General features: G+C 41.5%; 1 protein-coding gene across 1 annotated transcript in view; it reads left to right on the top strand.

Moving 5' to 3' along the window:
• The window catches only part of PREX2 (phosphatidylinositol-3,4,5-trisphosphate dependent Rac exchange factor 2), a 1,787,099-nt gene that overhangs the window by 1,002,779 nt on the left and 770,076 nt on the right, over window positions 1-14,244 (top strand). Inside the window, exons 22-23 of the mRNA XM_044066265.1 lie at window positions 4,906-5,023; window positions 6,577-6,761. Of these exons, the coding sequence (XP_043922200.1) occupies window positions 4,906-5,023; window positions 6,577-6,761 (303 nt within the window). The remainder of the gene's footprint in view (window positions 1-4,905; window positions 5,024-6,576; window positions 6,762-14,244) is intronic.

Below are 14,244 nucleotides of genomic sequence, written 5' to 3'. Positions count from 1 at the left end.
CACCAAAATGGGTGACCGGTGTTCCACACCAGAGATCAGCTCCTCGTTGGTCAGATCTGACCACAAGCTAATCACCCTAGACATCCACATCCCGCTGCCACCCCCCATTAGGAAAACAACCATAAAAAATTTCTCCAAAGCCAACTTCACGCTTCTTAAGACAAAAGTGGCAAACTTCACGACACCCATGCAGATGGACAATAGAGGTACAACTGCTGAATCCTACACAAATGCACTTTATAAGCACTTACATGAGTGCATGGATCGTACCATCCCTAACAGAACCAAGATGCTATCCTCCAAAAAAGAAGCCAATCTGGTGGTCTTCTGCCATAAACAAACTCTACAACAGAAGAAAGAAACTGTTGCAAAAAAGAGTAAAATCCCACGATTGGAGGAACTCCCTAGTCAGCCTCAGTAAGAAGCTGAGATCCCTCATAAAATCCTCCAAAGCTAGTTATGAAAACAAAATTGCCACCGATTCTAAAGACAACTACAAAGCATTCTATAGCTATGTCAAGAATCTCAATGGCAACACTCAGATCTGCTCTGAGTTACAGCACAATGACACTAAATATACAGAACCAACTGATATTGCCAACATCCTGGCAGATAGGTTCAGTGCTAACTTTACCCCCCTCTCACCCCCTAAAGGGTCCATATTTATACCGTAAGAATGCAAAGTTCCTGTAATCATGGCTGCACAGGTAAAAACCTCACTCTCCAAAGCCAAGAACACAGCATCCATGGGACCTGACAACATCCCAGGCTGCCTTCTACATGAACTACAGAATGAACTGGCACCCCACCTAAGTACCATGTTCAATCATAGCCTCACCTCAGGCTTTGTGTCCATTGAATGGCGCACCGCGTCAGTTATCCCACTCCACAAAGGGGGGGCCACAACAGACCCCGGGAACTACCACACCATTAACCTGACGAGCCTGGTCTGCAAGGCCATGGAGCGTATCATCATGGAACTCAAACAAAGACATTGGAGATCTCCAAACTCTGGACCCCACACAGTTTGGGTTTGTAAATGGCAGCTCATGTCTCCTAAACCTGATAGACTTCTTTGAAGTAGTCACCAAAGCCATTGATGAGGGTAAGGTGGTTCACACAGCCTATCTAGATCTCGCCAAGGTGTTCGACACAATCCCCCACTCTAGAATTATAGATAAACTCACTAAACTAGGTATAAATCCCTATGTCACAAGATGGGTTGACAACTGGCTTACTGACAGAACCCACACTGTGAAAGTAGCAGACTCCAAATCAGACTTCAGACCAGTGACAAGTGGAGTACCACAGGATTCAGTCCTGGGTCCTCTCCTGTTTGGTATCTACTTCTCTGAAGTACAGGCTAACACAGAAGGGCTTTGGCTAACTAAATTAATGACTACAAACTAGGAACCATAATCAAAACTACTAACGATGCGGACATCCTACAAAAGGGCCTCACTGAGACAGATGCCTGGTGTCAAAGCCATGGCCTCAAGCTCAATGCCAAAAAGTGCATTATCATCCCCTTTGGTAAAAGCTCTGTACCCATGAACTACCATACAGGCTGTAGTCTACTTAACACCGGAAGTGTGATAAGAGACCTTGGGACACAGGTGGACAGTAGTCTCTCCTTTGATAATCACATCGCCACAGTGGTCAGGAAATCCTTCTACGTGGCACACCTCATCACAAAAGGTTTCTCATCCAGGAAAAAAAGAGGTCATTGTTCTCCTCTACTCATCACTCATTAGACTCATTATAGAATACAATGCCCCTTTTGGTATGTACCTCACAAGACATCTACAACAACTGGAAAGGCCGCAAAAATACCCCACAAAGAGGATTACTGGCCTCAAACAGATGCCTTACGCAGATCATCTCAAAAAACTCAAGCTTTACTCCGTCGCATATCGCCTACTCAGAGGCGATCTCTGCTAACATACAAAGTTATGTCAAACCCAGAGCTGTTGGACAAGCTCCACTTAAAGAAATCCCAATCCCTCCGAGCTACACGCTCTAGGGACCTAAACCTTGTCACCACAATAAACAGAACATGCTGGAGGGATAGCTTCCTGTCCCAGAGACTTCCCATACTCTGGAACAGACTACCTATCTATGTTAAACAGAGCTCCTCATTAGCACTCTTCAAGAAAAATCTTGATGATTGGATGGGTAATAGGAAATTCACCCCGGGGATCACTTCTGTGGTTCTGCTTGACAGGGAACTACCGCACTATTAACCTGACGAGCCTATTTTCTAGGATGGCGAAAGCCAGGGTACCTTTTTGGCTAGGCTTATATAGGCACTAGGGCCAATAGCCTAGTACCTATCTATGAACCTATGAAGATATGAAGGGTAAAATCAAGATTTTTAATTGTAGGGGATCATCTGAGAGACAAGTCACCTACCAGTGGAATTATGGGTCTTTAGAATTTTTTGTTCACAAATGAGAGGTTCCTTCTTATCTAAATGTACTGTCATTTTTAATGGAAAAACATGAGGTATTTATATTTCTGTGTCACTGATAAGTGTGGAATCCATATGTGGAGAGGAGAACTGATGAACAGCTAGCAGAAGTTTAGCCAAAGAGTTTTGCAGCAGTAAGTATGTAGTTATAAAATAAAATACCCTGATGTTCCAGGATGTGGATAAATGTTTAAAAATATTTTTTCATACTACAATAAAAATGTGACATCTGTCATTGTTGACATATAAACCATAATATATATATATATATATATATATATATATATATATATATATATATATATATATACATAAATGCAGAAATTGAACAGTAATATTTTCTTACAGAAACACAGCGAAGTCACCAATGTAAAAAACTTTAGAATTTAATAAAAGATGTAAGCGCTTTCGCAATAAAATATTGCTTCCTCAGCCCTTATATATATATATATATATATATATATATATATATATATATATATATATATATACTAAGAAATGAACTTCGTGACAATAACAACATTTAAAGAATAGTAAATCACACCAACAACTCTTGTAGTACTTTAGTGCTTTTGTCTTATTTATTATCAAGACTTCTTCAGAAAGACATGTTTCATAACTATGAGCAACCATTTTCACTTCCTTTAAATACATTAGTTCTAGCAGGCCATTTAAATTAACAACAGTTCCTTTCCAATAGTAAAGTGTGAACAGGCAGGGTGCTGTGTGCATTGTCATTAACATTACAATCGCAGTTACATAAGGTAAATTGGTCAGACAGTAAAAGCTTTGTGGTGCCGTGTGCATACTAATAGGGATCGTGTGCAAAAAGGGGGTTGATGGGTAGGAGAATATGAATAATAGAGAGTCCCAGCAGACTGGGTCCGTGCGGATGGTACCACCCGTGGGCTGGTTTGGATGGTATCACCCCTTGAATGGCTGCATGAAAAGTGAGACTGGGTGGGGGGGTTGTTGGTGGGGTCAGCGGGAGCTAGCCTGGTGACTGGGAGCATGTGTGTAGGAGGTAGGGTGGAGGCAAAAGTCAGAGGAAACACATTATATTCAGTGAATATAATGTGTTTCCTCTCTCTCTGACTTTTGCCTAAAAATGCTAAAGTACTATAAGAGTTGTTGGTGTAATTTACTATTCTTTGAATGCTGTTATTGTCATGAAGTTCATTTCTTAGTTAAAATTTCTTCTCTTCATTCATTTTTTTGAGTGCGGTTAATTTTATATATATGTATATATATATATATATATATATATATATATATATATATATATATATATATATGTATATATTATGTGTTTATGTTTGGTATAGTATGTTCTAATGGGAATGTGACATTTTGAGATAGGCTGATTCACTGAAACAGAATTTACAGCAATTAACTTACTAACTTTCTTTTGGCCAAATTGATAGTTACAGAGTATATATTTTGAAGGGGGCTAGATGCACTGCATCCTCCATGTGGGTGGTAGATATGATACCCCCACATACTCATATACTGCACCTCCGAGGTTGTGCAGCCTCAGGGAATGCATTCCCTCTTCCCTGAGATTACACAGCTTTGGGGTTATAATGTATAATTCATGGGATCTGGGAGTGAAGCTCCCTACATGGAACTGTATGGGGAGATCAGTCCTTTATAAAAAAAAAAAAAAATGTAGTTTGCAGTTGCTCTTTTTTATTCAAGTTCATTTCATCAAAATGTAGTATGGAAACTGTATTTTAGGGAATGCTGATTCAGTTAAACAGCATTCTTCAAAATGCTGTACTCCCTGTCAAAGCAACTTTCTGAGCAAGGTGCAGCTAATTTTAGAAATGTTATTTACCTGGTAGGCAGTAAACTCATAATGGAGGGATACTGAAAATTAAGAATGCAAATATTATCGCTAAAGATCAGTCAGTATTTAATGTGGTGGGTGTAACCATATACATTTGGTATATTTCAGTAATGTTGTCTGATGCTTAGATTTGAGTGAGAACCATTTTACAAACTGTGTGATGAATGTGGCAGTTTTCATTTCTCAGAGCCTGTCAAGCATTTTTATTAGCCCAGAAGAAAAGCTGATATTTCTTGCAAAAAATCTTGTTCAGAGAAAAATGCACTTTAATTACATTGTTCACCAGGCAGGATCATAAAGAGAGTACATTGAAAGCCCAGGACAGAAGTATAGAGAATGACTAATTATGGGCAGGAATTTAAAAATAAGTACAACCCTATGTTTTGGGCATTATCAGCATTTTGACACATAACTTGCAATATATACACCTTTTCAGAATTCTCATAAATATAAAGACTTTGTCACTTCTTGGATTTAAGCCATTTTTATCTCACAATGAGAGAAATATGTTATTATTACTGCATTACTGCAAAGCCGATGCCAAAATGCTTGTTATTTAGTTACTGTGAATATTTTATTTTTACAGCAAGAGACCATCCGATGGGTTTACAGCAACATGGAGAGTGCTCAGGAAGATCTCAACAAAACAAATCTGAAACCTGCTGGGGAGAATGGAGGGGAAACAGTTGACGGCAAAGTAGAAGGTAGGTTATTAACTTTACTTAGATTATTTATTTAACATTTGTTGACCAGGAAAGTCCAACTAGGACAGAGCCTATTTTCAGTGGAGGCGCTAGGAGAAACACTCCACATGTCTTTGGAATGTGGAAGTAAACCGGAGTACCAAGAGGAAACCCACATGAACGCAGGGAGGATATGCAGACTCCACACAAAAGGCACCCCAGCCAAGAATTGAACTGGAGAACCTCTTGCTGTGAGGTGACAATATTAACTGCTGCACCACTGCACCTCTGATTAGTAGATGAAATGTACATTTGCCTCAGTAACTAGGATATAGGTTCATAGGTAGGTACTAGGCTATTGGTCCTAGGGTCTGTATAAGCCTAGTCAAAAAGGTACCCTGGCTTTCGCCACCCAAGAAAATTATTTTCCTCTGCCCCTGTCAAGCAGAACCACAGAAGTGATCCCCGGGGTGAATTTCCTATTACCCATCCAATCATCAAGATTTTTCTTGAAGAGTGCTAATGAGGAACTCTGTTTGACATAGATAGATAGTCTGTTCCAGAGTATGGGAAGTCTCTGGGACAGGAATCTATCCCTCCAGCATGTTCTGTTTATTGTGGTGACAAGGTTTAGGTCCCTAGAGCGTGTAGCTCTGAGGGATTGGGATTTCTTTAAGTGGAGCATGTCCAACAGCTCTGGGATTGACATAGCTTTGTATGTTAGGCAGAGATCGCCTCTGAGTAGGCGATATGTGACGGAGTAAAGCTGGAGTTTTTTGAGTCGGTCTGCATAAGGCATCTGTTTGAGGCCAGTAATCCTCTTTGTGAGGTATTTTTGCGACCTTTCCAGTTGTTGTAGATGTCTTGTGAGGTACATACCAAAAGGGGCGTTGTATTCTATAATGGGTGTAATGAGTAATGAGTAGAGGAGAACAATGACCTCTTTTTTTCTGGATAAGAAACCTTTTGTGATGAGGTGTGCCACATAGAAGGATTTCTTGACCACTGTGACAATGTGATTATCAAAGGAAAGACTACTGTCCACCTGTGTCCCAAGGTCTCTTATCATACTTTTGGTGTTAAGTAGACTACCGCCTATGTGGTAGTTCATGGGTACAGAGTTTTTACCAAAGGGGATGACAATACACTTTTTGGCATTGAGCTTGAGACCATGGCTTTGACACCAGGCATCTGTCTCAGTGAGGCCCTTTTGTAGGATGTCCACATCATTAGGAGTTTCGATTATAGCTCCTAGTTTGCAGTCATCTGTGAATTTAATTAGCCAAAGACCTTCTGTGTCTCAATATGTACATCAAAGCAGTGTCTGGAATAACCTGCTACTTATTCAGTCATCTTGATCAATAATCTAACCATATAAACAAATTTGAAAAATTAAGTAAACAAATTCATGTTAATTTAAATAAATCTTGAATAACAGTGGGTGATGTACTTCTTAATCGTATAAATACCTCTTGGTTTATAAGGCTTGAACCTATATTTTTACTTTTTTGTTTACTTTGTTTTATTTGAAAAACTGAACAGAAATTCAGTAGTTGTTTTCCTTTCTTTCTCAGAAGTAATAGATAAGTTCCATACTTTGGCAATAATTGATGGCAAGAAAGATCATGTGAGCCTGACTGTCGATAATGTTCATCTAGAGTATGGCGTCGTGTACGAGTACGATAGTACAGCAGGAATTAAATGCCACGTGCTGGAAAAAATGATTGAACCCAAGAGCTTCTTCAGTCTAACTGCAAAGGTATTGTATTAGATAAAATACATTTTTATGATGAGTTTTTCATGACAGTTCGTTCCCTGAACAGGGTGTTTTTGTGCAAGTCATATGTGAATCACTGTTGTGTTGTACACTATCAGTAACTGGCTTAGAGTGTATCACCGGTTAATTACCACCAGTGCATTAAGACACCATCCCAGGGATTTAGAAAGAACTCCTCTACTCGTGCTAAGGGCTGCAGTAAAAAGATCCTCTTTTTGTTCATAGTTCATAGGTTCATACTAGGCTATCTGCCCGAGGGCATTTACATAGTATGGGGAACTATACCCATTATTTTTCTGTGCCTCTGTCGAGCAGTGACACTGAGGTAATCCCTGGGGTATATCTGCGATCTCCCATCCATTGGTCAAGATTTCTCTTGAACAAGGCCAGTGCTCTGCCTCACATGTTTTGTTCCACAGCATAGGAGTCTTTGGGTGATGAATCTTATTAATAGCCGTGTCAAGGTTTAAGTCTCCGCCCTTGTGGCTCTGATGGATCTAGATTTTTGAGGTGAAGCATATTCATCAAATCTGGGTTTGACATGGCCTTGTATGTTAGGCAAAGGTCACCTCTGAACTGAATAGAGCTGGAGTTCTTTCAGTCGGGCAGCATAGGACAGATTTTTGAGACCCTTTATCCTTTTGGTGAGGAACTTTTGTGGCCTCTCCAGCTGCTGCAAGTGTCGGGTCAGATACATTCCGAATGGGGCATTGTACTCAATCATTGGTCTGATGAGTGATGAGTAAAGGGAGACTATGACCTCCTTGATCTAGATGAGAATCCCTTCATGATAAGGTGGGCAATGTAGAAGGTCTTCCTAACTACTTTAGCTACATGGGTGTCGAATGACAGACTACTATCAACCTGGGTCCCCAGGTCCTGATAACTTCTTCTGTGCTCAGTGGATTGCCACCTATTTGGTAGCTAGGGGTAACCTTGTTTTGTATGACTATGCATTTTTGGCATTTAACTTTAGGCCGTGGCTCTGGCACCAGTTATCCGTTTCTGTGAGACCCTTCTGAAGGATATCTGTGTCAGATGTAGTTTGCAGTCATCTGCAAACTTTGTCAGGAAAAGTAGATGCCAAACAAGAGTGGGCCCAGGACTGAGCCCTGTGGGACACCACTTGTGACAGGCTTTGAGTCTGACATGGCGCCAGCAGCTCTGACCCTGTGGGTTCTGTCACTCAGCCAGTTTGCAACCCATCTTGTGATGTATGGGTTGACATTTAAGCTGATGAGTTTTTCAATGATACCCGAATGGGGTATTGTATCGAAGGCCTTAGCCAGATCGAGGTAGGCTGTATGGACTGCCTTTCCCTCATCAATGGCTTTGGTGACTGTTTGAAAAAGTCAACCAAGTTTAAAGGCATGATCTGCCTTTGACAAAGCCAAACTGGGTTGGATCCAAAGTCTGCAAATTCCCTATGTCTTTATTTATGAGGTCCATTATGATCCTCTCCATGGCTTTGCAGATAAGGCTTGTCAAGCTAATGGGCGGTAATTTCCAGGGTCGGTGGAGGCACCGCCTTTGTGAAGTGGTACCACAGTTGCAGTCGCCACTCCTGGATCCAGAGGTAAGACTTTGATTAAACAGCTGTCCTAGCTGTGGGTTTAATTCCTCATTGAGTTCATGGAGCACAACACCATCAGGTCCCATGGATGCTGTGTTTTTGCTTTGGAGAGCAGTTCTCACTTGGGCGCTGGAGATGTTTGGGGGCTGCAATCGTTTGGTATAGATATCTCTCCTTTTGGGGGAGGGGAGAAGTTTGCACTGAACCTGTCAGCCAGTATGTTGGCAATGTCTGTAGGATCAGTAATCTTCACATCATTTTGAACTAGCTCTGAGCATATCTGGGAGTTTCCTCCCAGGTTTCTGGCCTTATGATTGTCTTTTGAGTCTTTAGCTATTTTAAATTTGCTTTGGATGATTTTATGAGAGCTCTTAGTTTTTACTTATAGTGATCAAGGGTGTCTTACCTTTTAAGGATTTTGCTCTATCTTGTAGTAGCTTCCTCCTTTTGTTGTAGAGTTTGTTTATGGCTGGGGTCCACCAGACTGGATGCTTGCCTTTGGTACAAAGAGTCTTTGTTTTGCTTGGGATTGCCTTATCCATGCAGTCCTGCAGGTGCTGGTAGAAGGCATTTGTAAGTGATTCAGCGGCTTGAGTACTGTTTCCTTAAAGGAGACCACACTAGTCTTTAGAAGTGTGAAGTCGGCTTTTGAGAAGTTCTTTACTGTGGTCTTTTTATTTCAGGTGGGGGTGGGATGAGGACCTCCAGCGAGATTAGTTTGTGGTCTGATCTCACCAGTGTACACCTCCGGTGTTGAACATTGTGCTCCCATGTTCGTGATGATGAGATCAAGTATGTTATCTCCTCTTGTGGGGATGGTGACTAGTTGTTCCATGGCATTTGAGTTTATGAATTCCAGGAACTTTTGGGCTAGGGTGTTTGGGCTTGAGTAGTGTTCCCAGTCTATATTAGGGTAATTGAAGTCACCTAGTATGATGGTGTTTGGTGATACATTTATCCCCTCTAGTGTTTTCAGGAAGGCCATGTGAGGTTCCTGAGTTTGTGAGGGTGGCCTGTAACATGCTACAATTTGCAGAGCAGTCTTGCCTATGGTTAATTGCACCTGGATGGTCTCCGTTGCCACCAACTTTGAGGTGTGGGTGTCCTTGATGAATATGGATACCCCCCTCCTTTCTTGGTATTGTCCAGATTTTGGGGCGGAGCATGATATGAGGTAAAGGGTGCTCTCAGGAGCCTTGAACCAGGTTTCTGTCACAGCACAATGTTCTCCATACTGAGAAGGGCCTGCATTTTGAGATTTAGACTTCTGGCATTGAGCAGCATTACCCTTAGTTTTTCCTTTTTGTGTTCTAGGGTGGTAGGTTTAGAATTTGAGCCTTGCCTAAAAGGCACTATGGGGGCCTTTGCCAATATCCCGGAATCCCAGGGGTGACAGGTGCAAGCGCGTGGCTTGTCCAGCATGTCATCCCAGGCAGACAGACACTGGATCCCTTTGAATGACACCAGTGTTTAAGCCAATTGTTAAAGCTGATCATCTTATCTCTGTATTGTGGCATCATTCTTGGTGAAGGTAGGATACTGCTCAAGGTCAGGGTCATACCTGTCTGGGCTACATAATCAGAGAGCTCCTCAATGTCTCTTTTCATGTAGTCCAAGGAGTGCGTCTCAGGTCGTTTACACCAGCGTGGACAATGACTGAATCATATTTGTACCTGCTGTTGAGAGACCTGAGTGCTGACAGGCAGCTTACTGTGACCTTCTCCTTACTCAGTCTGGTGGCCGGGGCGTCAGTGTGTCTGACTATGGAGTCACCAATGACTAGTGTGTCTGGCATTGTGTTTGGCCTTAAGGGCTGTGACTGTTTGACACTCTGACTGTGAGGTCTATGTGTTGCAGGTGTTGTGTTCTGAGGTGGTGGTTGTTTGGGTGTCTGCTTTGGTGGCCTCTGCTGTTTTGGTAGATTTTTGATCAGAGCCTCCGAGTATGTCTTTGTGTGTTTATGTGTATGATTTGAGGTTGTAATGGTAATATGTGAGACTGGGTCTATAGTGTGTGTGGTAACCTTCTCCTCCTGACTGGTCTTGCCAGTCCTATGTTGATTGCATCTCTCGCATGTATTTGTGTTTTGTGGGAGGAGGAGAGGGTTGTCTGTGTACATGAGGCAATTGTAACATTGCCTCAATATTCCCAGGTTCACCAGCTGAGCAGGAGAGGACACTAGCAACTGATCCCTCGACATGCTAGAAGGAATAGACAAAAACTTTAAAAGAGAAATGGGGGTTGCCTTTTTGGGGTACTATCTATGACAAGAGTGCGTATCAAGGTAATAAGTACTGTAGGAAACAGATAGAGAATAGTCTACTTGGAGTCAAGTAGAGATGATCCTTTAATTATAGGATCGCTGATTAGATCAGTAGTATAGTTCGAGGAAGGTAGTTTTAAGGGAAAATTTGAAGAGTGGACTTTAGGTAGCCGAATAGTTTAAACCTGCTTAACCGCTGCCCTGGTGTGCAACAGTAGCAACTCTGCTTTATAGCAGGGGGCTGGAAAAGACAGGAAATGACCCAAATTGGCCAACAAACCACAAGTCACTGCCCTAAACCACTCCTCCGAGGACAAATGAAGGAGTTATGGAAATGACCCTAGTGGCCAATAAAACTACAGTTTCAAGTCAGTAACCACCTCTCCGGGGGCAGGGAAGCTGCTCAATGTTAGTCACTCCCACTGATAAACACAGAGACCCTCCTTCAGCCCAAGCAAAATGGCCTCACAGAAACTTTCAAACAGTTCAGGAACAGCAAGCCTGTAACTGAACTTTTTTAAATCTCAGAAAAGTGGGAAAAAAGCAAGATTTTTTTTTACAGAGATAGCAGAGGTTCACAAGTAATATCAAGTTATAACAGTGCAGTAAATGACCCCACACAAGAGTGCTAGGTCAAGGACAGAAAATATGCAAGCGATTTAAAATTAAGTGCAAACAGGAAATTCAGCAAACAGCTTTTGGTTGTGCTCTAAATACAGCTACTAATACAGAAATCAAGTTTAACAAGCCAGTATTAGCATATTCAGAGGCATATTGGCCATATTGCAGAAAGACCTCGTTATCACCTAATTTGCATTTCTCTGAAGTGCTGTTAACTACCACAAGTGCAGCTCAGCACTTTCCTGCAGTAGTTAACAGTGGCAGACGATGCATTGTGGTAGCTCAGGCACCTCCCTCATTCACCTTCCCACAATCAGTACACACATTCAAACACACACCACACACCTCAAATCTGTTCCTTTGTTGTCAGAACATGCCCGATGTCTCCTTTTTCTTGTCCTGGTAAATCATGGATGATTAAAGTCAGTCATTAATGCCAGACATTATAGTTTTGCACTTTCTTCAGTAAATGCATGATAGAGCAAAAGTTCTTATGCTAGTGAATTTCTTAAGTTTATAGGAGTAATAATTACAATTCTTCCCTGATTTTAGGCCATCATTAATTTTGACTTTCTCTTGAGTTCTTGCATTATGAAGTTAAGAGACATACATACTGTTGCCTTTCCACCCTTGTATAAGTCATGAACTGTTTCAGGCATTCATTGATGACCAAGATCTTCCTTATATGTTAAAAAAAAAACATTTCACTAACATGTCACAGCACAGTGAGTTAATGATGAGCTTTGCCATGACAGTGGTACAGGGTTTGAACCCTCCCTTCCCCCACCCTTTGTAGTTTCCATATAGGGTATTGGGTTGGAATCCCTATCATTGCCTTTAAGGCACATTACTTATATTTTCCTGATATCTAGCAGTTCACCTCACCACATTTTTTTTAATTATATTTCTTTAGTGCATAATAAACACCTCAGAGAAATGCCAACACTCAAAATTTAATGTGCATGTAGTGCTTTTGTTCCTTCATATATGGAATTTTATCTGATGAGTTTATACTTTTTGGTTATTTGTGTGTTTAAGGCATGTTATATAGATATCCCAAGTGTTTAGTGTTCTCTCAATCCACATCTTCAGCGTTCCCGCTTGTGTGTAGTGGTCCCCACTGATCCCTGTTATGTTTAAGTGCTATTAAGGCACACGATGTAAGACATTTTCCCTCATGTCAAGTGGTTCCCCGACGTATGTTATGCATGAATATCATTACAGCACACTAGTAAAGGTTAACCTTGGTGACAAGTGTCCCCCCATTCCATGCCTTTAGAGTTATCCCTTGTAGCTAGTAGTTCTCCTCACCTAACATTGTAGGCGTTTCTCATTAGTCTAGGGGTGTGTGGAAGTGTAACAGGCAACCCAACTCACACACACACACACACACACACACACACACGCACGCACGCATGCACGCACGCACACACACACACACACACACACACACGCACACACACACATACACACACACACACACACACACTCATCTAACCTACCCCCTCACTTAACCCCCTTCTGCGAATTCCCAGTCAGACACTCACTCACCCATACTTTCATACATTCAGCTTCTCATATATGTACACTCAGTCATACATTCATTCACTCACCACCAAAACACAACTTGACCACTAAACTTCTTCAGCATCTACCTATATCACGATGTATGAACATGGTCATTTGGCCATGTTTATTACCATGAGTAGCCCAGAGCAGCCATCCTAATTCATCTGCATAAATGCCTTACCACAGTCAGTTACTGGGGAGAGCACTTGGTTAATTAGCATATGCCTCTCTCATGGATGAAGTTGATGAGACAGTGATTAAGATGAAATTTGTAACAGTTTTGCTTTTTATGTGTTTTCCTTCTGTGTTCAGCACAGAGATATACCATTTTCTCATCCGCATACGTTAATGTAGCAGCAACGGTTTAAAGCTTTCTGTCTTGGTCTTAGTACAAGACATGGCTCTGGTCTTCTGAAATGTTGCTATATGAAAACGATACTGGCTGATATTTATGTTTGACTCAGTTTGGATCACAAAAATAATGCCTTTTATTTTGTGTCCATATGTTGATTGTAGGGGTTTGGGTACATGCTTGATGAAAAATATCCTCTTTCACATATACACTATAAAATATCCTCTTTCACATATACACTATAAAATGACATCATGAAAGTAGAAAGTGTGCATGAGAAGTAGAAGGGAGGCAAAGAAGAGGAATAGCTGAGGAGAGGACTGTTCAATGTAGTACACACTTGGTTGCTATCTGAATTATGTTGAAAGAAAACTTAAATGCAGTTCAGGAGGAGGACGCCAGTGGAAAGAGAAATGTAGGAGCTACTTAGGTGATTACAAGATAATATTTTAGCAATGAAAACTGCAGGCCAATGTGAGTTGTAGGTTCCATGTATTTTTGAATGTTCGGGAAGATGACTGAAAAACAACTAAGTGACATAGTCAACATTTTTTGGGGGTGGGGATGGAGCAAGGCTTCATAGTACAAATGGTGGAGAAGATGAAGAAGAAGGTGAAGAACAATGTGCTATAGAGAGAGAGAGAAAGAGAGAGACAGAAAGACCGAAGGTGAAATGGAGGACCAAAGAGCAGGTGGTTAGTAGAAATCAGAGTAGTACAGGAAGGGGAAGGGAAGTGGGAAGGGAAAGGCACTAAAGGATATGAGGGTTTGGCTAAAGGGATCATAGAGAGGAGGGAGATGGCTGGAACAAGCAGGGCAGTGGATCAGAATAATAAGGCTAAAAATAGGGACAAAACACAGGTACTGAGTGGACCTGGCTCTAGTGGATTTTTAAGAATAGTGACTAGGCAACTAAGGTAATTGTATATTGGTCAGGAGGAACAGGGAGCTCAGTGATGTGGGTAAGATGACCTGGATACATAGGGAGTCAGGAGAAGGACAGTAACTTGGAACAGATGGAATTGACTTAAAGAGCAGATGTGAGGGATAAGGAGAGCGGCAGTATGGGATATGGGAGCAAATGTGT

The sequence above is a fragment of the Protopterus annectens genome, chromosome 3.part1 (genome assembly GCF_019279795.1).
Source record: "Protopterus annectens isolate FY-2018-M chromosome 3.part1, PAN1.0, whole genome shotgun sequence".
Lineage (NCBI taxonomy): Eukaryota > Metazoa > Chordata > Ceratodontiformes > Protopteridae > Protopterus > Protopterus annectens.
The sequence above is the reverse complement of the archived record's forward strand: the minus strand, read 5'-3'. Positions and strand labels throughout refer to the sequence as shown.